This window comes from Pipistrellus hanaki (genome assembly GCF_964339955.1).
Source record: "Pipistrellus hanaki genome assembly, chromosome: 6".
NCBI classification, from domain to species: domain Eukaryota; kingdom Metazoa; phylum Chordata; class Mammalia; order Chiroptera; family Vespertilionidae; genus Pipistrellus; species Pipistrellus hanaki.
This window is the reverse complement of record NC_140508.1, coordinates 21427537-21445646: the sequence shown is the minus strand read 5'-3', so window position 1 is coordinate 21445646 and position 18110 is coordinate 21427537. Positions and strand designations below refer to the sequence as shown.

The 18110-nt window shown below is 35.6% G+C and overlaps 1 protein-coding gene across 1 annotated transcript in view; it reads left to right on the top strand.

The window, feature by feature from the left end:
* MACROD2 (mono-ADP ribosylhydrolase 2) overlaps positions 1-18110 on the top strand; it is a 1842294-nt gene that overhangs the window by 1746120 nt on the left and 78064 nt on the right. Inside the window, exon 14 of the mRNA XM_084887643.1 lies at positions 4150-4227. Within this exon, the coding sequence (XP_084743769.1) occupies positions 4150-4227 (78 nt within the window). The remainder of the gene's footprint in view (positions 1-4149; positions 4228-18110) is intronic.

Below are 18110 nucleotides of genomic sequence, written 5' to 3'. Positions count from 1 at the left end.
TCTTCCTTAAAAATTCAAGAATTGCCATTGCTGGTGAATTAATGCAGTGGACAACAAGTTCTATAGCTAGTTTCTTAATAATAGTCCTAAAACTCTTTTGTAAGATTGCAGTGTCATGGGCATTAGGGTGTGATTATCTGTAGTAATTTTAAAGCTTGTTGAGGTCATATGGGAATATTATGGAAGGTATTTCCTCCCAGAAAAATGAACATATGAATGAATATATGCACACATTTTTTTAATATAATTTCTAAATGGCTTGTGGACCTCTTAGAATCTATTCAGAGGTCCCCTCACATTAAGAAGTTTTGTCCTAAGGGAATGGAATTTTTTAATGAAATAGCATTTATTTTTATTTATAGTTTAGATGCGTTTATTAAAAATGCAATAGTTTCATCATTCATCATCATAGCTTAAATCTATACATGTATTATTCTGTATAGATGTGTAACTGACTGCATTAAAAATAACCTACATTTTGGCCCTAGATGGTTTAGCTCAGTGGATAACTTATTGGCCTGAGGACTGAAGGGTCCCAGGTTCGATTCCAGTCAAGCGCAAATGCCCAGGTTGTGGTCAATCCTTAGTAGGGGGCATGTGGAAGACAATCAAATCAATGATTTTTATCATCATTGATGTTTCTTTCTCTCCCTATCACTCTCTGAAATCAATAAAAATTAAAAAAATAAAAACCTACATTTTGGAATTTATGTGTGTATTTTTTTAGTTTTAATCTAGTTTAAATTTTCTTTTAAACTCTTTCAACTTTGTAACTGAGGATATTTTTTAAATTTATGAAAGTTTTTTTTTTCATCTTAAAAGATAACCTAGCTTAAGAACTTTGGCTTGACTATTCAATTTGATATTGCAGTTGAAAAAAATAATCTAATAGGATATTGGCCTTAAAGACTTTCAAAGTCAGAATCTAAATATAAATTTATTTTCAGTTCTCTGCTATTAAGATAACATAGACTGAGTCTCAAAATTAGGTAATAACTCTTACTTTTTTAAAACATTGTGAGATGGCAATTTCTGGAATCAAGTAAAATATGAAAGGAAATAATTAAAAATTAAAAAACCTCATAGACACAGACAACAGCATGGTGATTGCCAGAGGGAAAGAGGATGGGGGAAAGTAGAAGAGGGTAAGGAGGCGATAGAAGATGATAAAAGGAGACTTAACTTGAGGTGGTGAACACACAATACTAATATACGGATGATGTATTATAGAATTGTACTCCTAAAACCTATATAATTTCATTAACCAATGTCATCCCAATAAATTCAATACAAATACATAAAAATTAAAAAATTGAACCCAATGTGATGCAAGAATTTAGTATATTCAAATACATTTTCCATGGTCATTAATAGAACTTACATTGAAATCATAAGCCCTTTTAGTGACCATGGATACTGCACATATGTTTATTCTTTGTCATCATGAATACTAATTTTGTATACATATACAGTGCAGCTTTAATCACCTCCTATGTAAAAAAAAAAAAAAAAAAAAGTCCCTCTGTAGTCTCAAACCTGCAAGCAAGTGTAATGTAATGGGTCACCTGATTTAAAACATTGAGTATTTAAATTTAGCTGAGGTTTATGAGACTAGAAATTAATTGAAATAGCCTTTTTACTAAGGAACCATAGTGGCAACAATCTTCCATAGCCACCACCTGGTTAGCAGTGGATTCTGTCATGAGCTTATACTTGCTACCCTGCTTTGTTGCTGTACATACAGCATGTGTGTGTATGTGGAAACATTTTTGGAGAATAGGCTCACAAGACAAAATGAATGTGGAGTCATGTTGATATGAATGAAATCCTTGGCATTACTTAAAGGTGTATATCTCTATATGCATAGAATATACTCCAACTTCATATTTCTATGATGCATAGTCTTTCATATAATTTATTTCTAAAATTATAATAGCTTCTTAGAATTGATAGTGTATTATAGTTCATTTGGTTGTATTTTTTTTTAATGCTACACACAAAAAATATTGCAAATAACAATTGATCGAGTCTTGGACTCAATAAATTACAATGTATAGATTAGAGCACATAAGGTCAGAGGTGCCTTAGTAATGTTACAGCAATTCCTTAAGGGAATTGAAATTTAAGGGTCAATTCATGTGCTAAAGACTCAGATTTTGGTGACAAAACAAGTACAGTCTATTGAGTAGCTTTTCAAATACTTTGACCTATCATATGTGAATCATCAGATCATAAATTTGTAAAATCAATATAAATCACTTTTAAGACATTTCTTTTGTAACATTTGAGTAAATATTCATGTAAATTAAAAAGCATAATGAAGTATTAAGAGTAAATTGTAAGTATGAGCAAAATGTACACAAGACCATATGTTGAGTGATATATATCATTTTTATAAACTAATAAATCTAAAATACTTTCAAAACTAAAATTTAGCCTAATCCATATAGTACCTTTTTCAATTGTTCATTTTCAGTGTTAATGTGGGGGGGGAGGGAAGTAGTCAAAGGCTATTTTTTTAACCACATGTTAGATTCAAAATTAAGAAGGCATATTTTAATGGCAGCTGGTTTAAAAGAACTTGACATGAGTGCAGTAACAGTTTGGAAAATGTGTCTATGCTTAGTTTTGCTTCCAAATTTGGACTTTGAAACTTTTTGTCAGTCTCAGAAATAAATAAGAAGCTGTGCAGATAATTAAACATTTGCCTTGGGGGATTTATCTGCAGTTAATTAAAACCATACACTTTGTGTGGATACTTGCTTCACTGGTTATTAAATTTGAATCGTATGTTAACTACCCAGTTTTCTCACTTGTCCATCAAATATTTCTTGTGGAAGGTTCAAGAAACAAAATTTCTCATAATATTCCAAGCTACATTGTTTAAAGCTATCTCCTAGTTTGGAGAGGGATAGAGAAAAAAGAGAAAAGAAAAAAAAAAAGATGATTTATTTTTAGATTCCACCTAAATCAGCTCTGTTAGGGCTGAGCAATATGAGCTCAGGAGAGATCCCATTTGTAAGTTTTAGAGGTGCCATTCTACCATCCCAGATTTCTTCATGGCCCTGTGCATACAAGATGAGCCCATGATTTTCTATCTGTATCTTTGCATTACTACCCTTTTGGCTGCATGGAAAATATCCATTAGACTGTACCCTCTATGAGGGCAGATATTTGGTATTTTGTTTACTCTAGACTCCCTGGAATCAAGAACAGTGTCTGGCATAGAACTGACACTTAACGATTTGTAGAATAAATGGAAGACTTATTTTCTATTTCCCTGCTGAACCATTCACATGTCCTTTATGGTAGTTTTTTTTGTTTTTTTGGTTTTTTTTAAGGAGCCTCTAGGGAGTTCTCAAATATCTAACAGGGAACACTTTCTAGCTTTGCAAGAGTCCACAGTCATTGGAAACCTTTTAGCCATTGTCAAGTCTATCATATGACCAAAAAAACTTATGCTGATTGCAGGTTTAAATGTGCAATGAAGGGTGAGAATAAAATCTCCCAGAACAGGAGGTTTATATCCTCTTTTGCCATTGTTCTACTGTTTGTTTTTCTCAGTTCTTGAGAAAGATGAATTAAATTGCCACTGGATTTCAAATGTCCACGTTTGGCTTACTAACTTAAGACCCCCAAATATGAACAGCTACAGTAATGGAAGCATTAAAATTATATATTTTTAAAATTTCTCTATTTTGTCTTCTTTTTGTATTCTTTTGCACAATTCTAAAACTTTCACTGATGTATAATGCCTGCTTATATTTTAATCCTGAAAATATAATAGCAGAATCTAGATCTAGATCTAGATCTAGATCTAGATATAGATGATATAGATATATAGATATATAGATATAGATATAGATATAGATATAGATATAGATATAGATATAGATAGATATGGATATAGATATTTACTTTGCAAACTTTGTAGAATAAATGAAAAACCTATTTTCATTTATTCAGATATATCATGTGGAATTTTCAGGAAATTGTATTGATTGGTAAAAATATATATTTTAGTGGTATTTAAAAAATAATAAGTTCTATCTCCCAAATATAAATCTATCATATTAGTGCTGGAAGTTGCTCTTTTCTTTAATTTCATTAAAAATGCTGACTAGAGGTTTTATTTGTTTATTGTGTCAGATTCTGCAAAAGACAACAATATTGCAAAAGGCAGTGAAGTAACAGACCATTCAGTGTGTGACCAAGATCACCCCAATGGTAAGTTATGAGGTCCTTTTTCAAGTTGTTGTTGTTGTTTCTGCTATAGAATATTACATTTTAGAAACTCAGATTTTAGTTTTCTGGAAAAAAAATGGAATCCGATAGTATTTTAATAGAGCTGAATACCATGTGATTAGTAGTGGCTACATTTAGAAGAAGCATTTGCTCTCCGTAATCCTCACCACTCATTACATTTGTGCAAGTCTGCCTTTATTTATTTCTTTTTACTGCCTGAACTCTACAGTCATTGTGTTTACAACTACTGATATTAGGATATAATATCAATTAGAATAAATGTGAGACACATAGGAAATAGATCTAGGATATTAGAGCTACATATCCTTGGAATACCAGGAAGAGAGACAGACCAAACAGAAATGAAAAAATAACAAAACAAAACAAAAAAAAAGTTTTCTTAAAGCAAACCAGTTCCTCTATCCAAAACACAAAAGTACTATATTATATTTATGGGGAAAGATAATGAAAACAGAAAGGAAAACAGAAACCTACAGGGATTATGGAATTTATGGAGATCAATGATAAAGAAAAGCTTTTAAAGCAAATGGGAAAGTCAAAATCAGATTAAAAACTAATCATCAAAATCAGATTACCCTTAGCTTTCTTCTTCCACAACTCTAAACAGGAGAAGAAAATGGAGTAACATTTTCAGAGCTCTAAATAACACAGTTTCTATATTTAGTGAAATTATTATTCATGCATGTAGTCAAGAGTAATATTTTCTCAGTAATATAAAGATTAAGAAAACATACCACCCAAGTATTCCTTCTGAATAAAATAACAGAGGACTGTGCAAAAACAATAAATATAGAAAGAAAGGAAAACTTCAAGCTTGAGAAAGGTACAGTTAAGAATGGCTGAATGATAAGAGACTCGTTATATGTATGAAAATGTTGCAGTAATTATTTCAAATTAGTATCAAATATCTTATTCAAAAGTTTGCTTTTACCTTTGAAAATTATAGTATAGGTGTTTTTTTTGTTTGTTTTTTATAATGGCAAAGTTGGAGACACTGCTCTTAGTAACAAAACTTTAAATAAATTAGACCATTACTCCATTATTAAGATGACCAGACATACCGCTTTTGGTGGGACAGTCCCGATTTTTAACAATTTGTCCAGCGGCGTTTTAAAAAAGTCCTGATTCTTTCCAAAAATCGGGACTTTTTTTAAAACGCCGTGGGACGCGGGACAAATTTTAAAAATCGGGACATCTGGCTACCTTACCATTATTCTCATTGATGACAACAAGACAACCTAAAAAAATATATATATGTGTATATGTCTCAAGAGAGACAGAGAAAGCAAGCATCAAAGGCATCAGAGAGCTTAAGAGATAGAGCATTGTCTGGCTGGCTTATAGGAGAAAATGCATATCCATTGATGTAAGTTCAGAATTTGAAACTGTTTTTACCTTAAGGCATTTGCTAATTCTTCAAAAGCTATCGTGAGCCACGTTGCTCAGAAGTATAAGGGGCTCAGGTAAACCCCCTGTCTCTTGGGTTGAAACCCCAAAGCTATCTACCCTATTAGGAAGAATGAACTAGCAGTAGGTCAACCTTCTGAAAGACTGCTAATCAGCTTTAAATCATCTCAATCCCTCAATTAAATTAAAACCAACCCAGATTGCTAGTTCCCTTGGGCACCTAAGAAAAGTAAATGTAAAATATTTACTAGATGAAAATTGGAGTGTTATAAGGTTTAAATAAGTATCATAAGCAATTTGCTAAATATAATGTTCAGCACACATAAGAAATAGCTAGAATAAATGAGAAAACAAGGTAATATGAAAATCAAACAAATATTTAACAGTGGAATGGCAAGCCAATAGGGCTGAAAATATTAGAGTTATAAACAAAAATTATAAAACACAAAAGCTATGTATAAAGAAATAAAGATAAGATTGAAAAATTTATCTGAGAACTGGAAATTCAAAACAGAAAAAAAAGAGAAAAAGAAAAGAAATCTAAAAGTAGAAGATGCCACAACTGAAATGAAGAATTCAATGAATGGATTTGTGGTTTAGTAGCATATTAGATACAGATGAATAAAAAATTGTGAACTTGAAGTTATGTCACGTACAGTATATCCAAAAATATATATCCAAAAGAGAAATACAGAATGGCAAACACTGCAGAAAAGGAAAAGACATGGAGGATAAAATGGCAGTCTGTCACAGAAAATTTGGCAGAAGCAATATTTAAAGAAATTCTGATGAGATTTTTTTTAACATACTATTAAAGGATATCAAGCCATGTGTTTCAAAAGTCCTTTGAACTCCAAGCAAAATAAATTCACAACTAGGCCCATCATAGCATAACTATTAAAAACCAAAGATAAACAGAACATCCAAAAAAGTAATCTTAAACAATTAAACAGATAAGTTTTCAATAGATATGATGAAAATAAAAAGATAATGCAAGAGAAAATTGCTAACCAAAAATTCTAAACCCAGACAAACTATATGTTTCAAGAATGAAAGGTTTAGGATGTTTCAGACCAATAAAATAAAAGTTCATCACTAGAGAAATTCTGGTGTTCTTAAGGTAGGATGATACCATTCCAGTTAGAAGGTCAAAGATGAAGGAAGGAATTTCCTTAATCAATAAAGAAATTCCAATAAATAAATAAATAAATAAATAAATTTTAAAAAGCAAGGTCAATGGTAATCCTACCTAATAAAAGAGTAATATGCAAATTGACTGCACCTTCACTACGCTCAAGCCACACCCACCAGCCAATCAGGGTGAATATGCAAATTAACCCAACCAATATGGAGGTTAATTTGCATGTCAAGACAGCATAGAAAGAATCCAAGTGCTGGAGAAGGGAGCTAAGCTGTGGAAAAAGCAAGCAAGTGGGACAGGGGAGAAAGAAGGGAAGCAGGTGAGGGGGAGAGAGCTCAGCAGGAAGCCCTATTGCAGGAATCTTCCTGCAATGGACTACTAGTTATTAAATAAGTCTAAATGAATATTGATATCACAAATCAATGATGATTATAATAATAGCAATGTATTGTGGGAATTAAGATATACTTAAAGTATACTTGAAAGATGAAAATTTAAAAAGATATATCACAAATTAAAATACACTACAATAATGGCATGTATTGGGATGAGGTAAATTAATTCTGCACATGGTGTTCTAGAGAATGAAAACACTAATTAACATTAAAACGTAAAATCTATATTATAACATAAGTCAGGAAATGAGGTGAGTCCTGTGATGCCCCAGATCAATGCTAGAAGAGACTTCCCAAACCAAAATGCAGATAGGAGGAACTCAGGCAGAGCCCAACAGCCTCTGAGTTCAGGAGATAGAGCAAAAATTCCTAAGAGGCCAAAGTATCTAGTATTTTCAGGGCTGAGACTGGAGAAAGAGTTCCACAGAGGGAACTTTTTAGAGATCTACAAAGGGAATCCCTCAAGTCTTTGGCTGAGTACTGATCAGTGCATGCATGATTGTAAATTACCAGTGCATGCATGAGGGGCTGGATAAAGAACACTAAAGGATTTTAGAGCATGATATCTGAAGTTTCCAGAGGGCTGGGAGAAATTTCTGCTCCAGCCATATTGGAAAACATAAAAATTCATGGAGAGTTTAGAAGGACTTTGCCTCAGCAGTGGACCAAAACCAGCAATATATTAAGTGCTGCTCTTGTCCTCCCCTGATTTAGCTTAAAAGCAATATTTTGAAAAGTTCAAACTGTTTCTGAATAACTTAACTGATCCCAGAATGAAGTTTAAAAATATTTATAGAAATCTAAATATATCTCATACCCATCAGAGTAATAGACAAAATTACTGGGCATAAAAAAGTATTGCAAGACAAATTTCCATGCATCTCTTCCATTTTTTACATTTTACAGAAAGTGGTTGCCTTTGTTTGGCCAACCTTTTTCAGGATGGGTGAATAGTGAACAATCTTGGAAGACAGAAAACTGTCTCCCTCTGGAACAAACAACAGGCTCGCTTACAGCCTTTGAAGATAAGAATAGTGTACCTCCCCAAAGGGACAGACATGCTCACTGTCCATTCCAAAATAGTCAGATTATCTAAGGTCAAGTGTACTCTCCATAATACAACCCACAGAGTGTGCAATATCACTTGGTCACCCAATGGGCACTGAGGCTCAGAAAACAAGTGCAGGTAGTCTGGCTACTGCTCTTGCTCTGAATAATAAGTCATTCTTCATCTCTGGCCTGGGAGTCTGTCTTCTGTCAGCAGCCATGGAATTGTGACTAGCTAACTTATTAAGTGCAAGTGAGGTAAAATTTCAGACCCTTCCCAATTCTTGAAAAGAAGCAGAAAATTATGACCAATAGAAGAAATCAATTGATAGAAACCAATCCAAATGGCACAAATAGAGTAATAATATGAATGGTCATGCTGCAAAAATATTATTATTGTACAGGTATTTAACAATTTCCAAAAGATAAAATAAGGATTTTTCATGTTAACTAGAAACATGGCAGATATAAAAATATCTAAATGTAATTTCTAGAGATTAAAAATAGTGGCTGAGATAAAAATCTACTTAATAGGAATCATGGCAGATTAGATACTGCAAAAGAAAAGATTAGTGAAGTTGAAACTATAGCAATAGAAACTATTCAAATTAAAATAGAGAATAGTCCAGCCAGTGTGGCTCCTTGGTTGAGAATTGACCTATGAACTAGGAGGTTACAGTTTGATTCCAATCAGGGCACAATGCCTGGATTGTGGGCTCAATCCCCAAGTGGGGGGCATGCAGGAGGCAGTCTATCAATGATTCTCTCTCATCATTAATGTTTCTACATCTCTCTCCCTCTCCCTTCCTCTCTTAAATCAATAATATATATATATATATATATATATATATATATATATATATATATATATATATATTTTTTTTTTAAAGCCAAAACTGGTTTGGCTTAGTGGATGGAGTGTCAGCCTGCAGACTGAGAGGTCCCAGGTTCGATTCTGGTCAGGGGCATGTGCCTTGGTTGCAGGTGCATCCCCAGTGGGGGATGTGCAGGAGGCAGCTGATCTATGTTTCTCTCTCATAGATGCTTCTGGGTCTCTGTCCCTCTTCTTTCCTCTCTGTGAAAAATCAATAAAATATATTTAAAAAACAAAACAGAGAATAAGTGTCTGAGAAAAAAGAAAAGGTCCTCGATAAGCTATGGAACAATTCCAAGGATAATTCCAACTCCAATATACATGTATTAAAACCTCTGAAGCTGAAACCAGTTTGGCTCAATGGGTAGAATGTCATTTTGCAGACTGAAAGGTCCCAGGTTTGATTCCAGTCAAGGATATGTACATTGGTTGCAGGCATATCCCCAGTAGGGGGTGTGCAGGAGACATCTCTATGATGCTTCTCTCTTGTTGATGTTTCTAACTCTCTATCCCTCTCCCTTCCTCTCTGTAAAAAATCAATATTAAAAAAAAAAACTCTGAAGATGGATCTGAGAGGGACAGACAGAAAAAAATATTTGAGTAAATTATGGATGATATTTTCAAAGATTTCATTAAAACTATGAACCCATATAGCCAAGAAGTTCTATGAACCCAACATACAAAACTCATAAAGAAAATTATACCTAAGTACATCATAACCAACTTGCTCAACATCAGTGATAAAGAGAAATATCTCAAAAGCAATCTCAAAAGGAAAAGGCAGTTTACATATAGAGAAACAAACACAAGGATGAAGCAGAAGTCTCATCAGAAACTATAAGCTACAATTATAATCAAACTACAAAGATGAATCTCAAAAATATAGTATTAAACTGAAGGCATAAAAGCTTATATTCTGTACAATTTCTTTATGTAGGAAAAATTTTAGTAGGAAAAATAACTATGATAGAAAGATGTGCTTACATGATAAAAACACTAAAGATAATCTAGGTAGTTATTACTATGACACATGCTATTGGTTAACTGGTGATGGAAAAGAGGTACTGATTAGACTGTGAGCTGGCTTTCTGGGCTAAATGGTTACCTTAAGGATATTTTCTATTTGCTTTTGGTTAATTGCACTCTGCATTTTTTGTGTGTGTGTTTCTGTATGTTGCATTTTTATAAAATAATTAAAATAGGAAAGAAGAAATAGAGGTAATAAGGAAAGAAACCAGGGAGAACAAAAAGAAAGGCAATATCAACAGCAGAGTTTATAAAACAAAGATTATTGTGAGGATTGGGGTTATTAGGGTTATATAAGGCTGTCTTCCATAAAGGCAATGAAAAACTAAAAATCATACTATGCTACAGGTTCTGACAATGTTAGGTTTAAGAATAATTTGAAAGTTTTTATGATACTCACAAATAGAATTAAATAACAATAGAATTAAAGGAAGATATCTTACTCTCTGAATTTCCCAGAAAAGATTGTATCAAACATGAGAGTATAGTCAGTAATGCAAACAATAATTTTAAAAAGTAGTCTAACACAGGATTTATCAAGTAAGATGGCAGGAATACATGCAAATAGTTATGATAGTAATTGTAATTAAGTTACTTTATTAAGTGTTAAAAAACAGTCAGATTGAATTAATTTCAGTAAAATATTAAGAGATTAAAAATACAAAGTTAGAAAAAGCTGTAGCTGGGAAAGAAACATTAAAAGAAAACACAAAGAATTGCTTTAGAATATATCCAGTTAGGTTTCTAGCAAAATGTCTCAAAGGAGAAAGTTTTTCATTTTATATCAATAATTAGAGGCCCAGTACACAAAATTTGAGCATGGGTACTGTCCCTAGGCCTGGCCAGTGATTGAAGTGCAAGCATCTGGTGTGGAAGGGCAAGTCCCAGTTGACCTCTGGGCCTTGGGCAGCACCTGGGCCCTCACATGCCCCCTCCGCCTGAGTCATGGTGCCCAAGTCCCCATGCAAAGATTCAGTGTTTGAAGCCGGACACCATGGGCCAGGGTGCATCGTGGACCTCTGGGCTGCCCAGCAGTGCTGCACAGAAGCCAGGTGGGCAGCATGCTCTTTCCTGGACAGCCTTGCAGATCAGCTCCTGGGCTAACCCACAGGGAGCTCAACCGGCTCCTGTGGTCCTGGTGGCTGCAGCTCAGCTCACCCAGAAGAGGCCACGTGGGAGGATAGCAGGGGGAGTGAGAGCAAGCTTGGCGAACTCCCCAGATTCTCAGGGCATCTCTGTCCCAGTCATCCCCACCCCCAGGTAATCAGGGAGAGGTCTCTGTGAGTCACCTATATCCAACATGTTCCACGCTGCTCCCTGGTGATCAGTGCACATTATAGCAAGCAGTCGAACTCCTGGTGGAATGACTGCCCGAGGGGACAATTTGCACATTAGGCTTTTATTATATGGGATATTTAAAGCCCTGATTAAATATAACAATAATGGCTTTTTATGTGTCAGATAATATGAAAAGATACAATATGAATAAAATCCCCTTGGAAATGCCAAGAGGGCATTCCCATATATATTTTCAGTCAATGACAGAATAAATAGGCTAAATAATGACATGGAATCTTTGAAAAATGTGATTAATAGTGCAGTACTACTGTTGGAATGGACAGGCTGATCAATGAAACAGGATAAAGAGTTTAGAAATAGACTCAAGGAGATATGGGATTTCAGTACATATTAAGGCTGACAGTTCAAAGACAGATGACTCACTGAATGGTATTAAGACAACTATTTGACCATTTAGAAAAATAAGCTGAATACCAATCTCATTCCTTACACCAGCTTAAATTCTAGAAAGATCAAGGATGAAATATAAAAATGAAACTAAAAATACTGGACTAAAAGTACTAAATGGTATCTTTTAATATTTTGAAACAAAGACTACTTTTGTTTAGTAGTATATTTTTCATTGATTTTTCGAGAGAGTTGTTGGGAGAGGGAGAGGCAGAAACATTAATCTGAGAGAGATACATAGATTGGTTGCCTCCTGCAAGCAGCCCTGCTGCAGGTGCCCCAACCAGGGCTGGGGATCACACCTGAAACCCAGGTACATGCTCTTACCTGGGACCCTTAGGTCTGCAGGCCAATGTTCTATCCACTGAGAAAAACCAGCTAGGGCTAAATACTACTTTTGAACTTTGAATATATACACATAGACAGTAAAATACACACACACACACATGTTTGTAATATGTGTGCACACTTCAGTATATTTCATAAAATAGAGAAATGTCTAATTCTAAATATATAAATTTTGACATACTAGTAAAGGTTATAAACACATTCTAAAAAACTACTGGGAAAATATTCTCAGCTTAAATGACAATTTTTTTAATATAAAAATAAAGACTTCATAAATCCATAAGAAAAATAAATAACCCAAGAGGAGAATGGGCAAACAACTCAATTATAATTTATAAAGAAAAATGTAGTTATCCTAATATATAAAAACCTAGGGTCTATAACATCCACAATGACTGAAGGCTGGACCAACTGGAAGTCAGTGCTGGGTTGCCGTGGTGACCCAGCACTGATTGCCTCAGGCTGCGGGAGCCAGAACCCAGCACTGACAGCAAGGGGGCTGCGGATCAGGCCCAGAGAGAAGCCTGGGGGGAGAGAAGCAGGGTCTGATCCATGGCCTCCATAGCAGTTTCTCTCAGGGCCTGGCCAGCAGCCACACCTCTCTTTCTCTCTTGCCTCTGCTGGGGCTGCTGATCAGCCCTGCCTCTCTGATCAGGTCCGTTGATAGGCCCTGAAACTCTGCCTGGCATAGAAACCAACCAATCAGAACCAAATCTGGGTGAAATGTGAGGAGCCAGTGGCTGTCTAGGAGGCAGAACTTTTGATGCTGACTGGCATAAAACTGACCAATCAGAATCTAATCTGGGAGAACTGTGAACGCAGACCCTAAGGTGGGGGCTGAGGAGGGGATTTAAGGGAAATAGCTGTTTGGTATAAGGTGTAAGAAAGCAATTCAGTTTTTAACGACCAGTTTTGGCAGTATAGTGCATATGGCTGGCTATCAGTTCAGTATAGGGATTATATGTTTTTGTCTGCCAAGAGCAGCTCCTCCTGATGAAAAAGGCTTTTTATCCCCTCCCCCCCCACACACACACACACCATTTAAGCAATTTTATACTATATAATCTATCTATACTACTAAAAGGGCAATATGCTAATTAGACTGGGTCAACCAGCCATCTTCCGGATGTCTGACTTACTTCTGGACAAAGCCATGGTGGTGGGGGCTGAAGCAGTCAGGCTAACAAGGGAGGGCAATTAGGGGTGAGAGCAGGCCGGCAGGGGAGGGTAGTTGGGGGTGAGATCAGGCCAGCAGGGGAGCAGTTAAGGAGTGATCCAGCAGGCAGAAGTGGTTAGGGGCCATTAGGCAGGAAGGTGAACGATTAGGAGATTGTGAGAGGGATGTCCGATAGCTGGTTTAGGCCCAATCCCACAGGACATCCAGGGGTTGGACATCCCTAAGAGGTCCCAGATTGAAGAGGGTGGAGTCTGGGCGGAGGGATCCTGCCCCATGCATGAATTTTGTGCACTAGGCCACTAGTCTATAATAGTAAAAGTATAATACACAAATCTACTGAATGACCGAGCAGCAGAATGACCATCCGGATGACCTTCCCCACAACCATGCTATGACACCCAGTGACACTAGGCCAGCCAAGGCAGGTGTGATGGGAATGGCTAGTGGCCTGGTCATCACCCCATGATCACCCCAAAGAGGGAGGTCCAGGCCACCAACCAGCAGGCTGCAGCAGGTGGGCTGAGCCTCCTTCTGTGGGGATATAATCAATTGCATGATCACCCTGCAGAGGGAGGTCCAGGCCTCCATAAAATCAGGGGGCTCTATGACTGTCCCAAAGAGGGAGGCACAGGCTACCCAGTGGTGCTGCTACAGCATGTGGGTAGAGCCTCCCTCTGTGGCGCAATCCATCATGAAGATCTGGCTGGGTGGTGAAGGCCTACCTCTTTGGGGCAATCCATCACAGGGCTCCCAGACTGTGAGAGAACACAGGCCAGACTGAACCCCTCCCCACCACTAGAGCAAGAATTTCATGCACTGTGCTTCTAGTTATAAATATGAAGACATGACCTACCTCTTCATTACTTAAGTAAATGCAGATAAAACATGATTTTATCTTTTTGAATATAGTGTATTCAAAAAGATAAAATAGGATTTCAGTAGGATTGAAAATGCATAGCATTAGTCTGAATAGGGTTTTCAACCACACACACCATTAGTGGGAGACTAATGGGCATAATCTCCTCATCAGTAATTTTGACAAAACCTAATAAATGGTGAAATGCTCATATTTTGATCCAAAAATTAGGCTTTGGGAATTTATTTTAAATTAACACCCACCAAAAGTATAGAGATATTTATTCACAAAAATGTTCATTGCAATAATTTAATGACACAAAGGAAACATCCAAATGTCCATAAAATGAAATAAAATTCATCTTTTCAAAACAATATTTCTGAAGAAATTATCATGACAGTGTAAAAATAGAAAAAATCAAAGCATTTCTATATTTCTGTGTATGCGTGTATGCACACATAACAGGCACATATTTACATAAATATATAGTTATGTACATACCTGTGTGCACACACGAGAGTGACAGCAGTTTACAATATTAACAGTGGCAACCCCTTAGTTGTAAATATCTGTACTATCAATACATGCATGCATTTTCGGTGTTTCTATGAGGAAATTGCCTTTCTTTTGTAACTACAAAAAAAAGAAACAATTTTAGAAATAATCTTGGAAAATATTTGCCTAGGGAAAAACTAAGGATGACTAAAAGATAATCAAATTCACTCTCATCAAAATTTTGCTCTTATCTTGGGGAACTTTAGACATGGAAAGGTACAATTGTTTTTGTCCTCACCCAAGGATATGATTATTGATTTTGCAAGAGAGAGAGAAACAATGATGTGATTAAAAAGTTGATTGGTTGCATCCCATAAATCAAACCCTCAACCTAGGTATGTGCCCTGACCAGGAATGAAAACCACATTTTTGGGTAATGAAAGATGCTCTAACCAACTAAGCCACCCTGCCAGGGCAACAAAAAATACAATTTTGAAGAACAGCAGCAATCACATTTTAAGTTTAACAAAATAACACAATTTCTATTATTCTTAAGACAAACATCAAAGAAACAAAGTCTTTGTTTTCAGGAAGACATAAGCATCTAATAATCAACAAACAATAAGACCACATTGTTGTTGCTATTGTTTAAAAACAGTCCATTTGCAAAGTGAGTTTAGGTTTATCCTCTAGAAATGTTTAATTCCAGATTGATATTCCCAGACAAATTTTTATGCAAATTAATTAAAACATTAGTTTGAGCCAAACTTAATTACCAGGGCTCCAGGAAGCAAACTTGTGATCTATTTCTAAAGAAAATGAATGGATTTTTGGACTATCTTTTCTAACAGTCCCTCCCATTAGTATGGATGACTGAGATCACTGTATAAAAAAAATATGAATATAAACCACAAGATCCTTTAAGTTTTTTTTTTTGTTTGTTTCTCAGCCAAGATGGATTAGGTCAAAAGACAAGGCGGGTAAATAGAATTCAACTAGACTGAATGTGGAGAGGTAAACATAAAGCTTGGCCCAGGGGGTCAAGAAAGCAAAATGGAATGTGGAAGGTCTGGGTGCACTAGAGAGAAAGGCAGATAGGCTGGAGTCATCATTAATAGGCAGCAGGCCTGGGTTGGGGGCAAGGAACCACACTTACCTCGGTATGATATGCCAAACTCTGGCTTGGTTCAGGAATAAGCAGATAATGATTATTCTTAGATTTCAAATCTATACACTTTATTTTTTTTCTATTTTTTTTAACTAACTTTTCGAAAAATTAGGAGAAAATATTTCCATTTCAAGCAAAGATTGCTAAAATTGGTAAACACAATAGTGGAACAAGAGAAAAAGGCAGAGGAGAGAAATACTACACAAGTCTTACAATGGCCTCTCATCCACAAAGTGGAGTGACAGATCTTGCTAGTCACAGAGAAAAGCCCTAGTTAGTATTCATCAAAAAATACCTCTAAAAATACCCAAGTGGAACAATGGGACTGGCTATGCCTAAGAATACAGAGTGGCTTGTTTCTCCTCTCTCTCTTTATTGTACAGATCACAAATAATGAGTTCAGGTCACAGCAATGACTTTGAGGGTTCCCAATATTCACAGTGAGAGAGAAGGAGGCTCACTCAGTAAACATGAAGATTCCCTCTCAATATCATCTTCCCGATAAATAAATGTCAATGTGACTAGAAACTTTAGTAGGAGACATATTGTCATATAAAGCCAAATAGGGAATAGAAGATATTATCTAGTTTATTTGGCCTTAAAAGTAATAATGAAAGTAAAGCCCAAAGAACATCCAGTTCTCCTTCCATGATTCTTTGCCATCAATATAGTATATTGAGTATGAAGAGCTTAGTAACCTAAGGCACTTATTGTTAAAGGGTGTGATGGGAAGTAAGTTACAGTCCCTGATTACTATTTACAGATATTGATGGGTACGATAATAAAGGGAAAATTAAATAGTTATTTATTGATCACTCCTTATCAGTAAATGTTGGGAAGGAAAATACGAATAAAACACAATCTCTGTCTTGACAATGCATATAACCTGGTAAAAGAGACTAAAGCAGACAAAGCTATTATTACAGTGCTCTAAGGAGAATAATAAATAGATTGATGAGCAAAGGAACTCAATAACCAAATATGTGATCACTTTCTATGGTCCCTAAAGGTGAGAAGGGTGGAAATGGGTCTGGGGCAGTGGTCTGTAAACTGTGGCTCGTGAGCCACATGGGGCTCTTTGGCCCATTGAGTGTGGCTCTTCCACAAAACACCACAGCCTGGGCAAGTCTATTTTGAAGAAGTGGCATTAGAAGAAGTTTAAGTTTAAAAAATTTGGCTGTCAAAAGAAATTTCAATCGTTGTACTGTTGAAATTTGGCTCTGTTGACTAATGAGTTTGCCGACCACTGGTCTGGGGGAAAGATGTTTCCTGGTTCCTCTATATTAAAGAATTTTGTAACTAGTATCATGACAGTAAAGAATAAAAAGCACAAGTGGAATTCTCATACATTTCAGGAGGAAGTGCAAATGTAGAAAAGTCTTTGGAACGTTGATTTTTAGAACCTAGTAAAGCTAAACATGTATGTTGCCTATTCCTTAGTAGTTTCACAGGTGAATTCATACTGACGACAGCTGAGTACATATGAGCACTTATGTCCACCAAAATACATGTACAAGAATTTTTAGAAGTATTATAATAGCCCCATCTTGAAAATAATTTGACATTTTAACATCTATATAATGTTGAATAATCAGACAGTGGAATAATCTACTTTAATGAAAAATAGTGAATTTATGAGTGCATGCAGCAACTCAGATTAACCTTAGAGAAAACGTGTAAAAAAGTAAGATCCAATACAGCACATATGTTATGTTCTGTTTATGTTAAATTAAAAAACAGAAGAATTACCTATGGGGGCAGGGAGGGTATCTGTAGGCACCAATCAAGGGAGCAGAGCTATTGGTGCTAGAAATGGTCTTGGTCTGGTGGTGACTGACAGGGAGATACACGGTTGTATATTTAAAAACCTGTCCTCTTAAGGCTTAAGTGTTTTACTGTATGCAAGCTATACTTCAATTTTAAAAATTAAAAGGCAAAATAAAAGCACAGAAAAAAAAGGGTTAGTAGTCAGATAAATCTAGTTAAGAATTTTGAAAGCAGAATAGGGTTCATAATACTTACTTTGCAGGCCTGATATGATTAGAGAAAATATGTATATAATGGGTAGACAATGTATAGCATTTATGGAATCAATAATTTGCAAATATATTTTCTAGGCTAGTGCTTCCCAAGATTTAATGTGCAAATGGAACACCTAGAAATG